This window comes from Canis lupus, chromosome 3 (genome assembly GCF_048164855.1).
Source record: "Canis lupus baileyi chromosome 3, mCanLup2.hap1, whole genome shotgun sequence".
Lineage (NCBI taxonomy): Eukaryota > Metazoa > Chordata > Mammalia > Carnivora > Canidae > Canis > Canis lupus.
The window spans coordinates 36,232,469-36,255,452 of record NC_132840.1 but is presented as its reverse complement, the minus strand read 5'-3'; the positions used below and the strand labels follow the sequence as shown (position 1 = coordinate 36,255,452).

The 22,984-nt window shown below is 36.7% G+C and overlaps 1 protein-coding gene across 4 annotated transcripts in view; it reads left to right on the top strand.

The window, feature by feature from the left end:
• The window catches only part of FYB2 (FYN binding protein 2), a 133,953-nt gene that overhangs the window by 47,026 nt on the left and 63,943 nt on the right, over positions 1-22,984 (top strand). For all 4 annotated transcript variants that reach the window (XM_072820384.1, XM_072820383.1, XM_072820386.1 and 1 more), the window contains exon 5: positions 17,748-17,848. In XM_072820384.1, the coding sequence (XP_072676485.1) occupies positions 17,748-17,848 (101 nt within the window). The remainder of the gene's footprint in view (positions 1-17,747; positions 17,849-22,984) is intronic.

Genomic DNA, 22,984 nt, shown 5'->3' with positions numbered 1-22,984 from the left:
TGGTGTGTTCAGGAACCATAATCTGACATGTTTAGGATGTATAATGGCAGGGTATATATGGGGCAGTGCAGCACGGAATAGTTCAGTAAGTGTTGGCTGAATTATAGTATGGACTTAGTACTTTGTGTACTTAACTGCCTATGATTATATATGTAGGCTATTTTGGTCACTTTACAGATTCTTGAGTGTTCCTCACCTTCCTGTCTAAATTATAAATTCTTGGGGATCCCTGGGTGGTGCAGCAGTTTGGCGCCTGCCTTTGGCCCAGGGCGCGATACTGGAGACCCGGGTTCGAGTCCCACATCGGGCTCCCGGTGCATGGAGCCTGCTTCTCCCTCTGCTTGTGTCTCTGCCTCTCTCTCTCTCTCTCTGTGTGACTATCATAAATAAATAAAAATTAAAATAAATAAATAAATTCTTTGAAAGCAGGGAGAGGATCTACCACTTCTTACCAACTGCATAATTGGAGTTTGTTTAAATTGAATGCTTTTGCAATGCTTGAAAATTAGAAGATCCAAGGAAAATGTTGTAAAGGATTAAGAGCATAGACTGTAGGTCAGATAACCTCAGATTCCTATTTCGAGCTCTATACACGAGCTGTGTGATCTTAGAAAAGTAATTTAATATCTCTGGGCCTCCCATTTCCTCACATGGGAGATGGTGAAATCAATAAATCCTACCTCCTAGGGTTGCTGTGAGGATTGAGATGAATATCTGTAATTCCACAGAGTGCCTGGCAATGTTGTCAACACTTGATAAATGGCAGCTATTTGTTGTTTGTTGGTAGGAACAGAGTTTGTCTGTAACAAGGTCTAGTTCTACAAGCAGGCTGGAGCCAGCAGACAGTGCTCCTCCTAAAGCCTGCCTCTCGCCCCGAGGATGACCTACTCTCCCTTTCTGTAAAACAGATGGGGTTGGATATTATGGCCACCTCAAAGAGATACCCTGAAATTTGAAACACAAATATTTTATAAGTTGATCTTACTGATGAAAATGAAGGCTTAAGAGTTTTGTTTTGTTTTTTTTTTAGGCTTCCAGTGGTTAAGTAAGAATCTGCTCTAGTGGTGGCATTAGAAGTCAGAGTGCTTTTAGAAAGTCATGCCTACCGGACGCCTGGGTGGCTAGTTGGTTGAGCAGCCAACTTTGATTCAGCTCAGGTCATGATCTCAGGGTCATGAGATCTAGCCCCACATTGGGCTCAACATGGAGTCTGCTTCAGGATTCTCTCTCTTCATCTTCCCTTCCCCCTGTTCATGAGCATTCTCTCTCTCTCTTTCTCAAATAAATAACTTTTAAAAACAAGAATACCTCAGTTCACCATGGTTTTGATTCTACCCTAACTTCAAAATACAGGTTAAGTAATTTTATTATTTATAGGTGATAATGTCAGGCACAGAGAATATAGTGACTATCCCACACATTTTCTTTTTTTTTTTAATTTCTTTTTATTGGAGTTCAATTTGCCAACATATAGCATAACACCCAGTGCTCATCCCATCAAGTGCCCCCCTCAGCGCCCGTCACCCAGTCACCCCAACCCCCCACCCACCTCCCTTTCCACCACCCCTTGTTCGTTTCCCAGAGTTAGGAGTCTCTCATGTTCTGTCTCCCTCTCTGATATTTCCCACTTATTGTCTCTTCTTTCCCCTTTATTCCCTGTCACTATTTTTTATATTCCCCAAATGAATGAGACCATATAATGTTTGTCCTTCTCCGATTGACTTATTTCACTCAGCATAATACCCTCCAGTTCCATCCATGTCAAAGCAAATGGTGGGTATTTATCATTTCTAATGGCTGAGTAATATTCCATTGTATACATAAACCACATCTTCTTTATCCATTCATCTTTCAATGGACACCAAGGCTCCTTCCACAGTTTGGCTATTGTGGACATTGCTGCTAGAAACATCGGGGTGCAGGTGTCCCGGCGTTTCATTGCATCTGTATCTTTGGGGTAAATCCCCAGCAGTGCAGTTGCTGGGTCATAGGGCAGGTCTATTTCTAACTCTTTGAGGAACCTCCACACAGTTTTCCAGAGTGGCTGTACCAGTTCACATTCCCACCAACAGTGCAGGAGGGTTCCCCTTTCTTCACATCCTCTCCAACATTTGTTGTTTCCTGTCTTATTAATGTTCCCCATTCTCACTGGTGTGAGGTGGTATCTCATTGTGGTTTTGATTTGTATTTCCCTGATGGCAAGGGATGCGGAGCATGTTCTCAAGCACTTGTTGGCCATGTCCATGTCTTCCTCTGTGAGATTTCTGTTCATGTCTTGCCCATTTCATGATTGGCTTGTTTATTTCTTTGCTGTTGAGTTTAATAAGTTCTTTATAGATCTTGGAAACTAGCCCTTTATCTGATATGTCATTTGCAAATATCTTCTCCCATTCTGTAGGTTGTCTTTGAGTTTTGTTGACTGTATCTTTTGCTGTGCAGAAGCTTCTTATCTTGATGAAGTCCCAATAATTCATTTTTGCTTTTGCTTCTCTTGCCTTGATGGATGTATCGCAGGAAGTTACTGTGGCCAAGTTCAAAAAGGGTGTTGCCTGTGTTCTCCTCTAGGATTTTGATGGAATCTTGTCTCACATTTAGATCTTTCATCCATTTTGAGTTTATCTTTGTGTATGGTGCAAGAGAGTGGTCTAGTTTCATTCTTCTGCACGTGGCTATCCAATTTTCCCAGCACCATTTATTGAAGAGACTGTCTTTTTTCCAGTGGATAGTCTTTCCTGCTTTGTTGAATATTAGTTGACCATAAAGTTGAGGGTCCACTTCTGGATTCTCTATTCTGTTCCATTGATCTATGTGTCTGTTTTTGCACCAGTACCACACTGTCTTGATGACCACAGCTTTGTAGTACAACCTGAAATCTGGCATTGTGATGCCCCCAGCTATGGTTTTCTTTTTAATATTCCCTGGCTATTCGGGGTTTTCTCTGATTCCACACAAATCTTAAGATGATTTGTTCCAACTCTCTGAAGAAAGTCCATTGTATTTTGATAGAGATTGCATTAAATGTGTAAATTGCCGTGGGTAGCATTGACATTTTTACAATATTAATTCTTCCAATCCATGAGCATGGAATATTTTTCCATCTCTTTGTGTCTTCCTCAATTTCTTTCAGAAATGTTCTGTAGTTTTTAGGGTATAGATCCTTTGCCTCTTTGGTTAGGTTTATTCCTAGGTATCTTATGCTTTTGAGTGCAATTGTAAGTGGGATTGACTCCTTAATTTCTCTTTCGTCAGTCTCATTGTTAATGTATATAAATGCTACTGACTTCTGGGCATTGATTTTGTATCCTGCCACACTGCCAAATTGCTGTATGAGTTCTAGCAATCTTGGGGTAAAGTCTTTTGGGTTTTCTATATACAATATCATGTCATCTGCAAAGAGGGAGAGTTTGACTTCTTCTTTACCAATTTGAATGCCTTTTATTTCTTTTTGTTGCCTGATTGCTGAGGCTAGGACTTCCAGTACTATGTTGAATAGCAGTGGTGAGAGTGGACATCCCTGTCTTGTTCCTGATCTTAGGGGAAAGGCTCCCAGTGTTTCCCCATTGAGAATGATATTTGCTGCCCCACACATTTTCCCCATAAAATAACTAACACAGAGAACTGATCTGAGAAACTATCGGATCAGCCTACAAAGTATTGGAAAATATTATCCAAAACCCACTTGTAAGCTTCTTGACTTTCACCATCATCCTGTGCTTCATTATTTTCATTTTTTAATTTCTCCTCAATTCTAGAGAGACCTGTAGTTCAGAGGAAAAGAGTGATGGACTAAACTATACCTATTCCCATGGAATGTTGTGTAAGATTACGCAACATTTTAATAACAATTACTTAGTTATTGTATTAGAGTTCTCCAGAGAGAGAGGACCAGCAGAAGTTACACATATATTTATATATTCTATATTAGAATTATTTATATAATATTTAGTACATATGTACATTATGTGCATATACATATGCAATATGTACATAATATTAATAATGAGCAACTGGTTTACACACTGGTTATGAAAACTGAGAAGTCCCCTGCTCTGCCATCTGCAAGCTCGAGACCCAGGAGAGCCAGTGATGTAGTTCCTAAGTACAAAGGTCTGAGAATCAGGAGAGCTGATGGTAAAAATCAAAGGCAGGAGAAGAGGACATGAGATATCCCCACTCAATCATGAGGCAGGAAAAAAATAGTGAATTCCTCCCTCCTCCACTTTTGTCTTATTCAGACCCTCAGTGGATTGTATGATATCTCCTCGCAGTAAGGAGGGAAATCTGCTGTACTGAGTCCCCTGATTCAAATGCTGATCTCATTGAGACACACCTTCATGGACATACACAGAAATAACATTTAATTTGCACATCCTGTGGCCAGTCAAATTAACACATAAAATTAATCATCATAGTCATCATAGTTTTGTGGCCCTTTATAGGAAGAATGGGGTTATATATTCATAGATTAAAAACAAAGAGATACCTAGTGCCCAGAGTTTAGTGATGTTGGAGGTATTCTATTTGTTGTTTATTGTGGCTGTTGTTGAAATCAAAGGAGAATAAGTAAGGTCATGAAACATGCACTAGTAATATTGGGTTACACACACATATACACATACATGCATATGCCTGGATATGTATCTATATGTACATACATGTGTATATATACATGTTTAAACTGTATGTATCATGTAGAGAGATATGTATGCACAAACCTATGTGTATATGTGTTCTGTTGATATGAAGGAAGTGGTCAAAGTGGTAGAAGTTGAAGTGCCAGTGGTAGGAGTGTGGAGAAGCAGAAGTAGTAGAAGTGGAAATGTAGAAGACAAAGTTTTAATAGCTTGTAAAAGAAAAGTATCCTTGAAAATTTATCAGGTATTTTTGTGAATCTGGTATAAATGCATTCTGAGATCAATCGTAGCATCTCGTCATAGTCTTTTTTTACAAGTCTCTTAACTTAATCCTCCTTAAGAGGAGGATTTCTTAAGGTGAAGCCCGATGGGAAGGGTAGTCTTACCAAAAGTATTTATTGGAAATGGAATGTGCCCAGTTTGAGACTTTGGGTAATTGAGAAATCAGATGGCCTTCTACTTCCTTGTCTCCAGGAACCTGTGGAATGTCACACAGAGTGACCCCTGGCTAAGCTACTCCTGTTCTCTCCAAAATGGGTGGCCCACTGAAATAAGAAATAAAGGAAGCAGAGTTTTCAACTTAGCTCTAATAAAATGCAAATGTATAGCTAGCAGGTTTTGTTGTTCAAGTCTCAGTTTTTCTACCTAATATCAGCTCTTTAGATTTTCCAGAGCCTTCTTGCCATGAAAATTTTCAACTTACGCTCTTATCCTGTGGCACAGAAGAAGATGGGAGAGGATATGTAACCTGTCAGGCATTTACCACATGTTAACTGAGTTAGTCCTACACTACACAGCTACAGTGAGCCTATGAAGAAAATAGGGCTCTATGATCTTAAATGACTGCCTGAGACTCACACAGCCAGCAAGAGAAATTTCCAGTGATAAGTATAGATATGATGAGTACTTAGATATGTACTTAGAGATGACGAGTCTAAGTACAGTGCCTGACACATTGCAAAGCCTCAATAATTGTAGCTAATATTGTGATGGACAGTTTACAGTACAACCAAGTGAACAGGTGTTAGAGTGAGCTGTGTGAGCTACTTCTCTAGAATGTACAACCTAATACAGAGGTTGACTAAATTATTTTCCAAAAGACAGCTGTCGTCAAGGGGTTGACATGGCAAGTAGAAACACCCATTAGAGGAGGTCACAAGTCCATGATTGAAACAGACCCTATTGTTCAAAAACTAATTTTGAAGATAAAATGCCACGGGTCCAAACACAATTAGAAATTTTCTTTTGTAAGTCATCTGTGACACTAGCTGTTGTGTCTTCTTGAACATACAAATGTTGAAGATATCATTAAGAAACATTGTAATATTGTAGTTATTAGAGGTTTTCTATGAGAAAGTCAGAAAAGAAAGTTGATGCTCTGTCAATAATAAAAAAAACTTTCCGAAATGCAAACCTCATGAAAACCTTTTCCAGTTGAGTACAATTGACAACTATAATATTATATGTTATATCAGTTTCATCTGAGGTACAGGTGTACATGATTCGTTATTTGTATATGTTGTAAAATGGTCACAATAAGTCTATTAATGTCTGTCACCATACATAGTTACTATTTTTTTCTTGTGATGAGATCTTCTAAGATCTATCTTAGCAATTTTCAAATATGCAAACAATATTATGAACTGTAGTCACCACAATATACATTATACCTCTATGATTTATTTTATAAATGCACATATGTACCTTTGACCACCACCCTTTATCCATTTCTCCAAACTCCACCCTGTACATTTGTCAATCTGTTGTTCTTTGTATCTATGAGTTTGGGGATAGCTTTCTCTTTTTCCTTTTTTTTTTTTCTTTCTTTTTCTTTTTTTTTGTGACACGTATAAGTGAGATCATATGGTATTTGTCTTTCTATCTGCTTATTTCACTAACATAATGTTCTCCAGGCCCAACCATGTTGTCACAAATGGTAAGATTTCTTTTTTATGGCTAAGTATAAGTGTGTGTGTGTGTGTTTTCATCATATATATGTACCATATTTCATTAACTGTCCATCAGTGGACATTTAGTTTGCTTCCCCATCTTTGCTATTGTAAATCACGGTACAATAAGCATGAGAGTGCTCGTATATCTTTTTGAATTAGAGTTTTCATGTCCTTCAGATAAAAATTCAAAAGTGGAATTGCTGGTTTGCATGGTGGTTCTATTTTTAATTTATTGTGGAACCTCCATTTTGTTTTCTGTAATGAGTGCACCAATTTACACTCTCATGTAACAGTGCAACAGTGCACAGGTTTCCCTTTTCTCCACATCACATTAACGTTTTTTAAGCTTCTTGACCTTCACTATCATCCTGTGCTTCATTATTTTCATTTTTTATTTATTTCTTTTCTATAATAGCCATTCTAACAGGTGTGAGCTGATATCTCATTGTGGTTTTGACTTGCATTTCCCCGATTAGTGATGTTAAGCATCTTTTTAAGTACCTGTTGGCCATCTCCATGGAAAATGCATATTCAGATATTCTACCCATTTTTAATTGGATTGCCTGGGGACTTTTGCTATTGAGTTGTAGAAGTTGTTTATATATTTTGGATATTGACCCCTCACCACATATCTGATTTGTGAATATTCTCTCCCATTTTTCTAAATTTTGTTGCTTAATATTTTGTTGATTGTTTTCTTCATTGTGCAAAATTTATCTTTCCAGAGAATCAGCTCTTATATTTGTTGATCTTTTCTATTGTCTTTTTATTTTATTTCCTCTTTAATTTTTGTAATCTTGTTCCTTCTACTAACTCTGAGCTTCATTTGTTCTTTTTCTAGATTCTGGAGGGGAATGTAGGTTGTTCATTTGAGATTTTTGTTTCTTGAGGTAGGCATTTATCTCTATGAAATGTCCTCTTAGAACTGTTTTTGCTGCATCTCATAAGTTTATATTGTATTTCCATTTTCATTTCTCTCAAGGTATTTTTTTATTTCTCTTTTCATCTTTGACCAGTAACATGTTCAATTTCTATAAAAATATATTTGTGAATTTTCCAATTTTTACAAATTTCTTTTTGTAATTTCTAGTTTTATACAATTGTGGTCAGAAAAGATCCTGGATATGAATTCAGTGTTCTTTAATTCGTTAAGACTTGTTTTGTGGCTTAACATATGATCTATCCTGGAGAAGGTTCCAGTCACACTTGAGAAAAATGTATATTCTGCTACTTTTGAGGGGAATGTTCTTACATATCAGTTAAGTCCAACTGGTCTAATCTGTCACTTGTTACCTATGCTTTCATATATTTTCTTGTTACTGATTCATGACCTTTTTTTCCACATAAAAAAGTTCCTTCAACATTTTTGGTAAAGTTGGTTAGGTGATGAACTCTTTTACCTTTTGCTGGTTTAGAAAACTCTATCTCCTCTTCAGTTCTTAATATTAACTTTGCCAGGTGGCATATTCTTGGTTGAACTTTTTTTCTCCCAGCACTTTGAATAAATCATGACATTCCTTCTGGCCTATAAGGTTTCTACTGGAAAAATCCGATAGTTTTATGTGTGTTCCCTTGTATATAGTAAGTCGTTTTTTTCTTTCCGCTTGCAGCATTCTCTTTGTTTTTTGACATATTAATTATAATGTGTCTTGGTGTGTCTCCTTGGGTTTATTTCATTTGGAACCTCTCTCATCTTTCTAGATCTACATGTGTCCCCCCACCACCACCACCCTGTGCCAGGTTAGGGAAATTTTCATTAATTATCTCTTTTTGATCCTTTCTTTCTCTCCTCCTGAGAGCCCTATAACATGAACATTAGTCAGCTTGATGTTGTCCTAGAAGTCCTTTAAGCTTTCTTCACTTTTTTTCATTCTTTTTTCTTTCCACTGCTCTCATTGGGTAAGTTCCACTGTCATGTCTTTGAGGTCACTGATTCTTTTTCCTGCTTCATCTGCTCTGCTGTTGAACACCTTTACTGTACTTTTCAGCTCAGTTATTATATTCTTCAGCTTTGTGACTTCCATTTGGTACTACTTATATTTTCTCTTTGTTGAAGTTCTTACTGTATTCATCCATTCTTCTCTAAGCTCAGTAAGCATCTTTATGACCATTACTCTGAACTCTTTATCAGGTAGATTGCTTATTTCTATTCCATTAAGGTTTTTTTTCTATGTTTTTATCTTTCAGGGTTTTTAAGAAGTTTTTTGAAACATATTCCTTTGTTTCTTCCTTTTTCTTGACTTCTATACAGTAGACAAAACAACCACCTCTCCCAATCTTGAAGGAGTGGCCTCATGTAGGAGATAAACCTTATCATTCAATACTTCCCTAGTTCTTGGTGTTCTCCAAAACCCTTCTGATCATCCAAGCAGCTTAGTATATTTTTAATAGGTCCTAGTGGTGAGGGCATGCTAAGACCTGTCAGTGTCCCAAAGGGAAGGACCTCAGTCAGCACCCAAATTCAGGCTGATTAGGAACCAGATTCTTTGGCAGCTGATTTTAGAGTATGCAAATATCTACAGTCTATGTGACTATAAACATAAGCCCCACTGGCTACCAGAGTTGGGTAATCTAGAGATGTCCCCTGAGTGACAGTCAGAACAATCAGGGCTCCTGACGAATGTATAAGCTCCTTTCTGGGAGATACCTGTGAATTGTAGTGAGGCAGAGGAAGAGTACATAGATGGTGGCCACTGGCATATGTTCCCTGAGAGCCCCTCCATAGGCCTCTAGATGTGTAGCACACCTGAAGCCTGGCCTCAGGCCAAAACTCCAAGACAAGCAAGTGGGCCTCTTTAACAATGTCTGGGGTTGTATTTCAGTCTGATGTTTATACAATGCCCTAGGGATGACAACTTGGAAAGAACTGCCTCTCCGATTGTTACTGTCCTGTGGGACATAGAAACATAACCCCCCTAGCCAACAGAATCAGATAATCAAGGGGCATTTTCTGGATAGCATCCACAAAAACTGTGGCACTACACTAAAATATAAGGCATCAGAGGTGTATAAGAGCTCCCCTCTGAGAGATACTTGTATGCTGGAGCACAACAGAGGGAGAGCATGAAAATAGTACCTACCCTCCAAGGTCTCTGGAAGGGATCACAGTCACCTGTTAGATGTGTGTCAAAATTTATTTTTTAATATTATAATTTCTGTCTTCCAACATAATATTATTAGCACACTTTGGTGGATGCTTTTGTGCAGAGAGCAAATATTTCATTCAATATCCACAATATACCTTTAAATTAGATTTTATTATTACTATTTTATAGAGTAGGAAACTGAGATTAAGGTATTTACTCAGCACTTTATAATTAGAAAGCAGAAGAGCTAGGATTCTAGTTTATATCTGCCTGACCCCAAGTTCCAAGTTTGTCTATAATTCTGTGCTGTCTCCCAATAATGTCTGTAGTCCTGGAGATAGACAGATATTTTAATAAATGTGGAAACAAAAAAATTGACACACAGATTTATTTAAATCATAGTTATTTCTTCCCTGTAATCCAAGTTCTTTATATTGACCCACACTGCATTAAACCAAGGCAGATTTCAGATCTGGTTTTAATGGATCCGGAAAAGGATAAAAGATATGCTCAGATAGTAAAAAAGAAGGTTTAAATACAACTACAATATCTTTTTTTCATCTTTAACATTAATCCTAGGACTGCCCCTTGGTAAAGACAATTGATCTGAGAGACACTTTTTTATATTCAGTTGAAATTCTTTTTGATCATCTAAAGTCAGATACTTATTCATTTCTGACAAAAGTAGTCCAAGAAATTGATTAGACATCTTCTTTCAATTTTTCCACAAATTGTTTCTTATTAATAAAGTTAATTTACCATAGACCTGATGAGATTGTTAGGTCATTGGAGCATGAGATACATGGCATAGTCTATAATTTAAGAAAGTTTCTCTCGATTACTTTATGATAGGGGAGGGGAACAAAATAGGGGAGAAATTACTGATGCATTAGAGTTCATAATTTTTCCTTTTCAACAAAATGAACTATTCATACATCTTTAGAGAATATAATTTTAAAAAACTCGAAAATACTCAAGCTGGTCAAATGTGGGAAAACAATCAGATGGAATGTACTTGTGATAATAAATGGGGAAGAGGGGACAAGAAAAGAGAACTCTAACCTTGTCATTGTCTGTAACAGCAGGTATACTAATATACCTATAAACAGAAAAAAACAGGAAGAATATAAAAATACTAACACCTCACTTGTGTTAAGTGGGAAGCTCATGGGTGATTCTTTTTCCTCCTTCTCCTATGCTCCACATTTAGTGAAGTATTCATTTTCCATTTGCTACCAATAGATAAAGTCCCCTTGATTTCACTCCTCAATTTCATTCTCTTTCTCCCTCCCACAGGAAACTTTTAATATGGATACAGAAATGTACCCATTGAATGTATAACTTATACTTTAACTGCAAATTCTTATTTATTAAAGATAGAGTACTTCACGTTTTTTTATAAATGGAATCGTATTATTCTGCAACATGATTTTTTCAAAGCTGTGTTTTCATATTCCACCTACATTGATGCATATGCGTCTAGTTTATTCAATATAATTGCATATTGTAGACATTCCATCATATGAACATATCACAGTTTGTTCATGTGTTCCCTTTCTGAGGGACATTCCAGTCGTTTTGAATGTTCACCCTTTCAAGTGATGCTATAATAAACATCTCATATATAAAACCAGATTTTCCCAGGTTATCTACTTAGAAATAAAATTGTAAACAACTTCAGTTTTACTAGATATTGAAAAACTATATTCCAAAATAGCTGTGCCAGTTTATACTCTCAAGCTAGTATAAAGTTCCAGTTTCTCCATATTCTTACCAAATGAAATATTATTTTGAAACTTTGGGATTCTTGCTTAAACTGATGGGTGTGAACTAATTTGCAGTGTCTTCATTCCATTTCCCTGTTTACTATATGGTGTGAATTTTTTATTTTTTTGTGAACTTATTTTTATAAGCTACTCAAAATTTCTCTTCTGTGATGTCTGTAATATCCATTTGTCCAATTTTCTATGAGTGCCTTTACTGAAGATAACATTTATTTCCAATACATCCATGTTTTAAATCCCATTATGTTCCTTTTGTTAACGTTTCTTTTTATTTAAGTTCGATTTGCCAACATATAGTATAGCACCCAGTGCTCAGCCTGTCAAATGCACCCCTCCGTACCCGTCAGCCAGTTACCCCATCCCCCCACCCTACCCACCTCCCCTTGCACAACCCTTTGTTTGTTTCCCAGAGTTAGGAGTCTCTCATGGTTTGTCTCCCTCTCTAATTTTTCCCCCTCAGTTCCTTTTTTCCTATTACAAGAATTTCTAGTTGAGTTGAGATAGTCTTTGTTATAGTTCACCATTAAGTATGATGTTTATTGGAGATTAATCTAGTTAAGAGAGTTTGTGTGGAATGGTTATTTTGAGTGTATTAAAATCTGGTTTTCCCTTATTGTTTCAGTGTGATTAATTACAATGGTAGATTTTCTGATGTTGAGCCATCATTGACATCCTGGAATACATTTTAGTTGTCCTTGACTTAATTTTAATACTGATTAACTCATTTTTTATTTTTATTTTTATTTTAGTATTTAGTGAGTTTGGACTAAAATCTTTTAAGTGAGATTGGGCTGTATTTTTAAATCTTTGGCTATGTTGTAGTCTTCATATCAAAAGTATACTGCACTATTAAAATGAGTAGGATAGCTTTTCTCCTATTCTCTGAAACTATTCATTCAAACTTGCTCATAAAACTATTTGGTGGTGGAGAAAGAGAGGGATGAATTGAATGTAAAGGTAAGAGGAAGGGAGAGTGGGTGTGTGTACTATTGATTCAGGCTCATTAATGTTTTATTGGCCTATTAGGCTTTGTATGCAGTTCTTCAATCACTGGGGTAATTTTATATTTATAAATTTGCCAGTTTTCAGTGAAATTTCAAATTTATTAGCAATTTACACAAATTATTATATGATTCGCTTATCATAAGGTTTCCTTAGATTTCTGAAAACTTAAATCTGTTTTTTAAATTTATTTATTCATGAGAAATACACAGAGAGAGGCAGAGACATAGGCAGAGGAAGAAGCAAGCTCTCCGCAGGGAGCCCAGTGAGGAACTTGATCCTGGGACCCTGGGATTATGCCCTGAGCCCAAAGCGTGTGTGCATGTGTGCATATGGACATGTGTGTACATTCTCTCATTTTCTTGATCAGTTATGCTAAAGTATGGTCTAATATGAATAAACCTACCTAAGCTTTCTTTTAGTCAGTATTTGGTTTGCATCTCTTTTTCCATTCATTCATAAAGGAGCTTTGGTTTGCCTGGTGCATTTTTGGCAGGATTAGCTAGATTTTTACAACATGCAGGTACTATTTTATTAAAGTAATCTATCTGTGTTTATTGTGATTCTTGATCTATTTGGATTTTTTGCATATTTTATGTTTTGAATATATTATGAAAATTTTACATGTATATTTTTTTCCTTTGCTGCCTTCTTTAGTATTTAAGTTTTCTCATTCTATAGTCTCCTTCCACCAGTTGAAAAGTTAAATATTCTATTTCTATTCTTTTTAGTGGTTACAGTTAAATTTTGACATACAATTAACCTAAGTCTGGTAGGAATCAAAATCTCTCTCTTGCTCCTAAATGATACAAAGATATGAGACTAACTCTGATAAACCTCTCCCACTCTCTTTCATATTATTATTTAATATTTTTAATTCCATAATGCTCTTAAACTTCTACAAATTTGTCATTTTTATAGTTGATACGTATTTAGATTTACCACTAGCTTTATTTATTTATTTGATCACCATTATTTCTTTTTTAAAGTGAAATATAATTAACATATAGTGTCTTACTAGTTTCAGGTATTGGCCTGAAGTTTCCCTTTTTATAGTGTCTTTGTTCGATTTTGGCTTCAGGGTCATACTGAGATCATAGAATGAACTTGGAAGTTTTACTTTCTCTTCTGTTTTTTGAAATAGTTTGAGAAAAATAGGTATTAGCTCTTCTTTAAATATTTAATAGACGGGCAGCCCTGGTGGCGCAGTGGTTTAGTGCCGCCTGCAGGGCGTGATCCTGGAGACCCTGGATGGAGTCCCACGTCAGGCTCTCTGTATGATGCCTGCTTATCGTGTCTCTGCCTCCCTCTCTCTCTCTCTCTCTGTCTCTATGAATAAATAAAATCTTTAAAAAAAATAAATATTCAATAGACTTCACCCTGAAACTATCTGATCGTGGAATAGCAGACTGTCAAGGTATTTATTCCTAATTTAGTTTCTGAAGATGATATATCTCTTCAACTTTATCCATTTCTTCTAGGTTGTCCAATTTTTTCGTTTAAAATTGTTCATAATAGTCTCTTATAGTCCTTTGTATTTCTATACCATCATTTCTTACTCCCTCATTTCTGATTATATTTATTTAAGTCCTCTTGTTTTCTTGACAAATTTGGCTAAAGGCTCTGCTCTAATCTTTATTATTTGCTTCCTTCTACTAGCTTTGTGCTTTGTTTGTTGTTTTCCTAATTCTTTTAGGTATAAAGTTAGGTTGTTTGAGATTTTTCTTGTTTCTCGAGGGAGGCCTGTACTGCTGCATCCCAGAGGTTTTGGACCATTGTGTTTCATTTATCTCAATTTTTTTTCTTCTTCTTCCTTTATTTCTTGTTTGAAGAAAATTCATTGTTTGGTAGCATATTGTATAGCGTTCTGTAGTTGTGTTCCTTCCAGATTTTTCTTATAATTGATTTCTAGTTTTATATTGTTGTGGTTGGAAAAAATCCTTGGTATGATTTCAGAGTTCTTAAATTTATTGAGACTTGTTTTCTGGCCTAATGTGATCTGTCCAGGAGAATCTTCCTTACATACTTGAAAAGAATGTGTATTCTGCTGTTTTAGATGAAATGTTCTGTATACATCTTTTAGGTCCACTGGGTCAAATGTGTGCTTCAAAGCTACTGTTTCCTTGTTTTGATTTTCTGTCCATTTGATCTATCCCTTGATGCAAGTGGCGGTTAAAATCCCCTGCTATTATTGTACTACTGTCGATTTCTACCTTTAAGTCTGTTAGTATTTGCTTTATTTAGGTGTTTCAATGTTGGGTGCATAGATATTTATAATTGTTATAATTGTTATATAATTGTTGGATTGATCTCTTTATCATTATGTAGGGCCCTTTCTTTTTTGCCAATCTTTGTTTTAAAGTCTGTTTTGTCTGATAAAAGTATTGTTGCCCTGGCTTTTTATTGGAGCATTTAGTCTATTTACATTTAAAATAATTATTAACAAGTACATACTTACTGTCATCTTATTTGTTTTCTATATGTTTTTGTAATTCTGTTAAAGGTTTTCTATTTGTGGTTACTATTGGGTTCATATATAACATCTTAGGTGTTATAACAGTCTTTTTAAAAAGATTTTATTTATTTATTCATGAGACACACACACAGAGAGAGAGGCAGAGACACAGGCAGAGGGAGAAACAGACTCCTCACAGGGAGCCCAATATGGGACTTGATCCCTGGACCCCAGGATCATGACCTGAGCCAAAGGCAGATGCTAAACCACTGAGCCACCCAGGCATCTTTATAGAAGTCTTTATAAGTTGATGGTTGCTGAAGATGAAACACATTCTAAAAGGTCAAAATTTTTACTCCCCTCTCCATGTTTTTTGCATATGATATCATATTTTACATCTTTTTATTTTGTGTATCCATTGACTGTTATTTGTAAATATAATTGATTTTATTACTCTTGTGTTTTAACTTTCGTACTGGTTTTATCAGTGACTAATCCACTACCTTCACTATATGTTAGCTTTTACCTGTGAAATTTTTTCCTTTAATGATTTTCTTCTAGTCATGGTCTTTTCTTTCTATTCAAAGTATTCCCTTTAACATTTCTTGTAAATCTGATTTAGTGGTGATGAACTCCTTTAACTTTAATTTGAGAAATTTTTTATCTCTCCTATTCTAACTATTCCTATTCTTCTATTTCTCCTATGATAACCTTGATGGGTAGGCTATTCTTGGTTACAGGATTTTTTTCTCAGTATTTTGATTATATCACTGAGTTTCCTTAATCTATTCTCATTTTTTAATTTTTTTCTTTTTGCTGTTCAGCTTTGGTGCTTTTGGTCACCCTGTGCTCCAGATTGCTGATCTGTTCTTCTGCATCCTCTAATCTGTTGTTGACTCCCTCTTGTGTTTTTTTTTAAGGGGGGAGGGGCAGAGGGAGAGGGAGAGAGGGAATCCTAAGCAGGCTCCATGCCCAGTGTGAAGCCCACTGGCAGGCGCCATTTCTCCTCCCTTCCCTCACTCTAGATGGCCAGACACTTGGAACCAGCTCTAAAACTCTTCATCTGACTTGCTAGTACTACAGACCCACCCCATCCAACCCACCTACCTCAGTATGTCCCTTCAAAGCAGCTCCTGCCTAGCCATACCCTGTGTGTGGCCCAGCAGAAACAAGGCAATGATTTCTGCCTTGGGAAGGAGGGGACTTTAACTTCTTTGAAAGATTTGATGCATTTCAGCAAGGATCTGTGAGCAGTAAATATGTGTACTGGTATGCTGAAAAAATCTTTGTTTCTCCCTCACTTTTAATGACAATTTAGCTAGAAGATAATTTGATACTGATATCTCCTCTCTCCTTAGCCCATAAGATATTATCCACAATCTCAACCACCAATTGCTGCTAATGAGAAGTCCCTTGACAGTCTGCTATTCCTCAGTAATCTATCTTTTCTCTCACAGAGATTTTACATTTTTCTTTTTTCCTTTGACTTATGCTAACTTATTACAAAGTGTATGAGCGTGGATTTACCATTATTTTTTATTGTTGAAGCTGATTCAATAGAAGAATTTATGTTCCTTTTCAATGTTAAAAGCCTTAGTTATTATCATGTGAATACTGACTCCTTTTCATCTTTTTTCTTTTTCCCTTTTAGAATCCCTAGTCTATATATGTTGAACCTTTTCATTCTACCTTCCCCACTGTTAACTTCTCTTTTAATATTTTGCATCTCTTCATCTCTCCATGCTACATTCTGAGTGACTTCCTTAGATCTAACTTATTCCCCAATTCTCTCTTCTGCTGTGTCTAGTCTACTTTTCATCCTCTACACTAAATTTTTATTACAAGAATTAATGATTTCTATAAGCCCTTTCTCCTGTCCCTAAATCTATGTTCTTTTTTCACACCCTTGGAGTTTTTTTGTTTTGTTTTTTACCTAATGGCTTTTATCCCTTACTTTATTTCTTTGAACATTTTTTAAAATGCTTATTTTAAAGTCACTTTCATCTCATTCTGTTATTTAAGTCTGTCATTCTGTTATATCTTCTATCTGTGGTAGCTCATCTCTTTGTGTGGCTTGTGGGTTTCTTGGGTTTTTTTTTTTTTTTTTTTTTTTACTACAAGCTTGTTTTAAGTGGGAATTGTTTCCTTTGGCAACCATAGTTGCCTTGGATTATAGAAGCATCTTTACAGAGTGATTTCAGATTTGCCTTACAAAAGACAGTTAGATTGCAAGCACCATTTTGTCTCTGTGTCTCTGAGATACAGTATACATTTAGAACCCCACCTGTATTTGGTGCTGGGTTTTCAAGTTTCTGATTTCTCATGGGAGATTCTTTTAGCTCCAGCAATCATAGCTGGATAGCAGAGAAGTACACACATATGTTTTATAGTTTTTTTAACAGATGAAATGGCATTTTGTGACTCTGAACTTTATGATGATAGCTTGGTTCTAGCTTCACATTCACATGAGGCCTGTGGCTCAGACTTAACTACTGACTCAGGAAGTATATCCTCAGCCACCCCGTCATTAGGAATCTGTCTCAGTTTCTCTTTGCATGTAATTCTCACCTTCCTCTTTAGTTGTGCTTTCCTCTCTATATCTGGCACCTGGAGATTTTATTGATTTCTAGATGAATTATATATTCATATAATTTTTTACATTGCTATATTTTTCAGAATTTCTGTATTTTTAGAGTAGGGGTTGTATGCCTTTCATATAGGTTTAAATCACCATATTTGTCAGACATATTCTTTAATGAAAAAATACAAAAAGTTTTAAAATATGTGGAAAGCAATGTTTTATTTTAAGTAACCTTTTTTTCCATGTTTCTCAGTGCTGAATTTGAAGAACCACATAATTATGAGGCAACAATTTCATATCTGAAACACTCTGGCAACTCCATTAACCTGTGCACTGCAAAAGAAATTGCTGATTGTAAGTCTGCTAAGCCAATTAATATTGTAACCCTGTGTGGAATGAAAATGTGGCAAAAATGGTATTTTCCCTCCAGCTAACAATAAGTTTAAAAATTCACAGCCATGCTGCCCTACCATCTCATTTCTATTTTTTTTCCTTGCCTGGTCTCTTAAAAATATAAATAAATCCAGTTGGGCATCAATGCTATCTCACAACTCCTAGTGCTGCCTTCTCTCTACCTCTTCTATTCTCTCCTTCACCAATCTACTTAGATGCCTTGACTTCTGTAGATATGTAGGAGGGAAAATCAAGATATGGCGATTCATTTTTCTTCCTTCTCCCATAGAAACTTCATCTCTCTTCCTGTGGTGTCTTTCTTGAATTCCCCTGGTAACTCCGTGTGTGGAGAGAGAGATAACAGACTATGAGAATTAGGTCCCTGTGTTTAGTCTGAATAGGAGCAGAGAATTCATTTAATGGATCTGACCACTGGTTCAGAGCTAAGTCTTCCTGCCTCTGGTATTGCCAACAAAGCTCAGACCTTTCTATGAAGAAAGAGACCCTGTCAGGTAAGAAAATGAAGAAGCAGGGACTCATAACATTTCTACAAGTTTCTGTGTCTTTGTTCTCTCTGTAGAATAAGCCGATTCTCTACAAAAAGCATAAATATTTGTGCTGAAATAAACGGTATTTTCTGAACCTATACTGTGAGCCATGGTTCTGTAGTAGGTTCTCTCTGTGAATCCCTGCTGATACAGCAGTTTTATTAGCCCACTTTTTGAGACAGGAAACTGAGGAAAAAAGAGGTTGAGTTGTGCAGGGTCACATGAGGAGTATATGGTAGAGCTATAATGTGAAATAGGCTCAGACTGCCTCCAAGATGCATGCTCTTTTCACAGTCTTATGCTGCTTCCCGTTCAAGTATGTTTTGCTTTCCTGGAAGGAGCGTTAGAGACAGATCATCTGATTTTACTTCTTTATTGCATGAAGAAAAAGCCCAAGAGTCTGGGAAAAGTCATTTGCCTGGGAATATATACATAAGAGGTTTGTAAGGTAATGAGTTAGAATCTATTGAAATTTCCCTTCCCTCCCCTCCCCCCAAGAAATAAAGCATTGAAGAACTACCAGAAAAGCTCACTCTCTCTTTCTCTTAGATTGGGCAAAGTCTAGATTTTCCATATGGTTTATAAAATACTAGTCATAAGACAAGCAACTGCTGTCCCCTCTCATCCCCATATGGAAATATTGTTCCATTCTTGAGGTGTCTGGACACTTGCATCAGAATACGGCTTCTCAGATTCTAACACTTGAAATATGAATCACCAGGGAATCTCGGTTAACATATTCTGGTTCAGTAGCTGTGAGGTTAGAACTTCTAACAAGTTCCCTGGTGGTGCTGACACTGCTGGTTTACAAACCATGCTTTGAATAGAAAGGCTGTGGGCCCCATTTGGACTAAATTCCAACTGCATGCCTTTCTACAAAGGGCTTATAGGGCTATTTAGATGCTCTAGTCAGAGCCTATAGCTTCTCTTTCTGGATACATGAGACCCTCAGAATGCCCCCTCTCAAGTGGCTGTCTGAGTTCCTGCTTGAGTCTCTTCTCTAAGTCCCAGGACAGACTGGGCTACAGAGAAAGACTGGGACAAGACAGACTGGGCTGCAGGGAGAACAGTTCATGGGGGGTGGTGTGGGTGGGATTTGGACATATGCAAGGCCCCTTGTCATGTAGGGTAAAGCTGAGGATTGAAAATGGGAAGCTAGACCAGAGACCTGCATTTGTTCTACCCAGGCCACAAATGTTCAAGGTGGGCCTGCCAGTGGACATCACCTGAAGTAACCAAAGAAGGAGCCACTAACTCAAGCCTCCCTTCAGCCTTTCACTGAGGGATTCCTCATGTACTACATAAAGAAGCAAGTGTTTATGCTGAAGGATAAAGGGCTCAGAAAATAAGCCACTGATGCAATTGAGAGTAACAGAGCATAGGGTAGCAGAAAGGGAGGCAAGTGGGAGACTAGTGATGGTGGCAATGGTGTCTTTCTGGCTAGAGAGAACATCCTGGTGGGAAATAGGAATATAGCCTGCCAGGGCTGAAGAAACTGAAGAACTACAGCCTGGGATCAAAAGGATCCTGTTACTTATCCCCACCCCTTTCCTTGTTCCTCTTTAAAGGGCCAGGATGCAGTTACCCTAAAGGAAAAAAAGAAGAAGAAAAAGGGAGCGAGCTATTTTACCCCCACTTGTACTTATTCATTTGACTATTTCCCCATTTACCTTCCATTATCTTTGTACCACTTACTGGATGAATGACGTCTTAACCTCAGTGTCTTCATCTATAAAGTGGTTATAATACTTCCTTTGTGGTGGTGTTCTGAGAGTTTGGTAAAATAATACATTTAAAGTCAAGTTACATTCTATTTCTGGAAAGATGGAGTATATATACTTTTCCCTATTCCCCCTGATAAGTCCAACTAAAACTGTTGGATATTATATGTGAAACAAACATATGAAAACTAGAAGACTCTGAAAAGATGGAAATAAGAAGGTAGACCAGCTAGAGACCTAGGAACCCAAGGAAGAATAGGTGATGAGTTCCTTGGGTTTTCTTCTTGGCTCATATGTTCCAGACTTGGAGATAAAGAAGCTGGCAATCCAGAAACACCAGTGGGTACAAACAGAAACATCTTCAGCAAAAGCCCGTTCTCTCTAGCTAAAGGACCAGAAAAGGGGCAGCCTAAAAAAAACAGAAAGCCTCTAGACAATAACTGTTATACTCCAGCCAAACATCACAGAAAAAAAAAAAACCTGGCTCCACCATACCAGCCAATGCTGAATGGGGAGCCTAGACACTTACCCTCATTAGGCTGCCATTATGTACCCCCAACCCCTCCCCTGAGATGGTGCAGAGAAAGCCAAGTCAGAAGCTAGGACTTTCATCCCCTCCAGGAGTAACAAAATTCCACCTCCAGTGAAGATCTCATGGGAAGCTTTTATTCCATTATACCACCCAGCAGTAACAAGATGCCCCTTCTGCTTCCTATTGGGCTGGTGTTAGAGAGGACCTAGCGAAGGATCGGGACTTTCACAACTATCCAGCAGTAAGGAGGCCAAATGGGGAACAATAACAAGCACTCCTACCACTCTTAACCAGGGTGTTTTCAGAGAAACTGAGTGGGGAACTGGAGTGCCCACTCCTAACCAGGAGTAGTGAGGATCCCTGTCCTCACTTGGGTATCAGGAGTCCAAGAAGTAGAGAAACTAGATGTGTACCCTCTGACAGGAAAAAATGTCATCCCATTTCTATCACCAGGAAAAGCCAACTAAAACAGAAGCTTTAAATAATACCCACAGTATCATACAAAATACTTAAAATGTCCGGGTTTCAATAGAAAATTACTCATTATACCAAGAACCAAGAAAGTCTAAACTTGAATGAGATGAGATGATCATTAGATGCCAACATTGAGACAACTGAAGTATTAGCATATTCTGACAGACTTTAAGTAGCTGTTAATACTTCAGTGAACAATTATGAACATGATTGAAATATTAAAAAACAGAGTTTTACTCTATTTTTAGAAGAAACAGAATATCTCTGCAAAGAAATGGAAGATGTGAAGAAAAAGAAATAGAAGCTTAGAAGTGAAGAATACAATAAGAAAAATTAAAAGCTTACTGGATGGGCTCAATAGCAGAATGGGGAGAGTAGAAGCATCCATAAACTTGAGGGAAATGATTGAAATTACCTAATCTGAACAACAAGGAGAAAACAGACTGGGGGAAAAATAATGAATGGAGCTTCAAGGACCTGTAGAACTATTATGAAAGCCTTAAATTGTAGTACTGGAAATAAAGGGGAAAGATGCTACTAAAAAAGTACTTGAAGAAATTGAAAACTTCCCCCAATTTGGTGAAAGACATTAAACAAAAGATTGAAGAAGCCAAGAAAATCCCAAACAGGACAAACCCAATCCACACAAAAACATAATCAGACTTCTAAAAATAAAAAGTAAAAAACTTGAAAGCAGCAAAAGAAATGATACATTACCTATAGGTGAAAAACAATTTGAATGACTGAATTTCTCATCAGAAACCATGAAGGCCAGAAGAAAGTGGCACATTTTTCAAATACAAGAAGAAAAGAACTATCAATCCAGAATCCTATTACCAGTGAAAATATCTTTCAAGATTGAAGGGGAAATCAAGACATTCTCAGATGAAGGAAAACTAAGAAAATTTGTTCCAGCAGACCTATCTTAAAAGAATGGCTAAAGGAAGCTTTCTAGGCAGAAAAGAAATGATAAAAGGAAGAAATTTGAAGCATCAGTTCAGGAGAAAGAATAATGGAAAGAATACAAATGTGAGTAAATGTGACATATTTCCCTTCTTTTGAGTTTTTAAAATTAAGTTTGATGATTGAAGCAAAAACTCTTAACACTACCTGGTTTAGTTCTAAATGTATACAAAATACAGAAAACCATTATAAGGAAACAGTTAAGGGACATAGAAGGAAATAAGGTTTCTATACTCCATGTAAACTGGTAAAATGTCCATACCAGTAGAACTGTGATTTTATGTGTATATATAATGTCATCCCTAGAGCAACCACTAAAACAACTATACAGTGAGATTAATAATTTTTTTAAACTACTATAGATAAATAAAAAATAATTCAAAAATGTTCAGGTAACTCACAAGAAAGCAAGAAATATCAAACAAAGAAGGAGAACATGGAATAAACAGTAAATAAAAAATAAAGGGCAGACTTAAGTCATAATATATCAATAATTGCGTTAATTACATTAAATATAAATTGCCTAAATATGCCAATTAAAAAAGATGGATTAGCAGATGTAAATTTAATCTAAAAATGTAAGTGTGGCTATTAATAACTGCTAAAGTAAACCTCAGAGCAAAGAAAATTACAAGAGATGCAAAGACATTATGTAATGATAATAGGGTCAATCCATCAAGAAGACAAAACAATCCTAAATGTGTGTGCACCAGGCTCCAGAGCTGTAATATATGTGACACACAAACTGAAATAAGAAATAGACAAATGGCCTCATAGTTTGAAACTTTAACACTCCTCTCTGCACATTGACAGAACACCTACTCAGAAAATCAGCAAGAATACAGAAGAATTCAGCAAC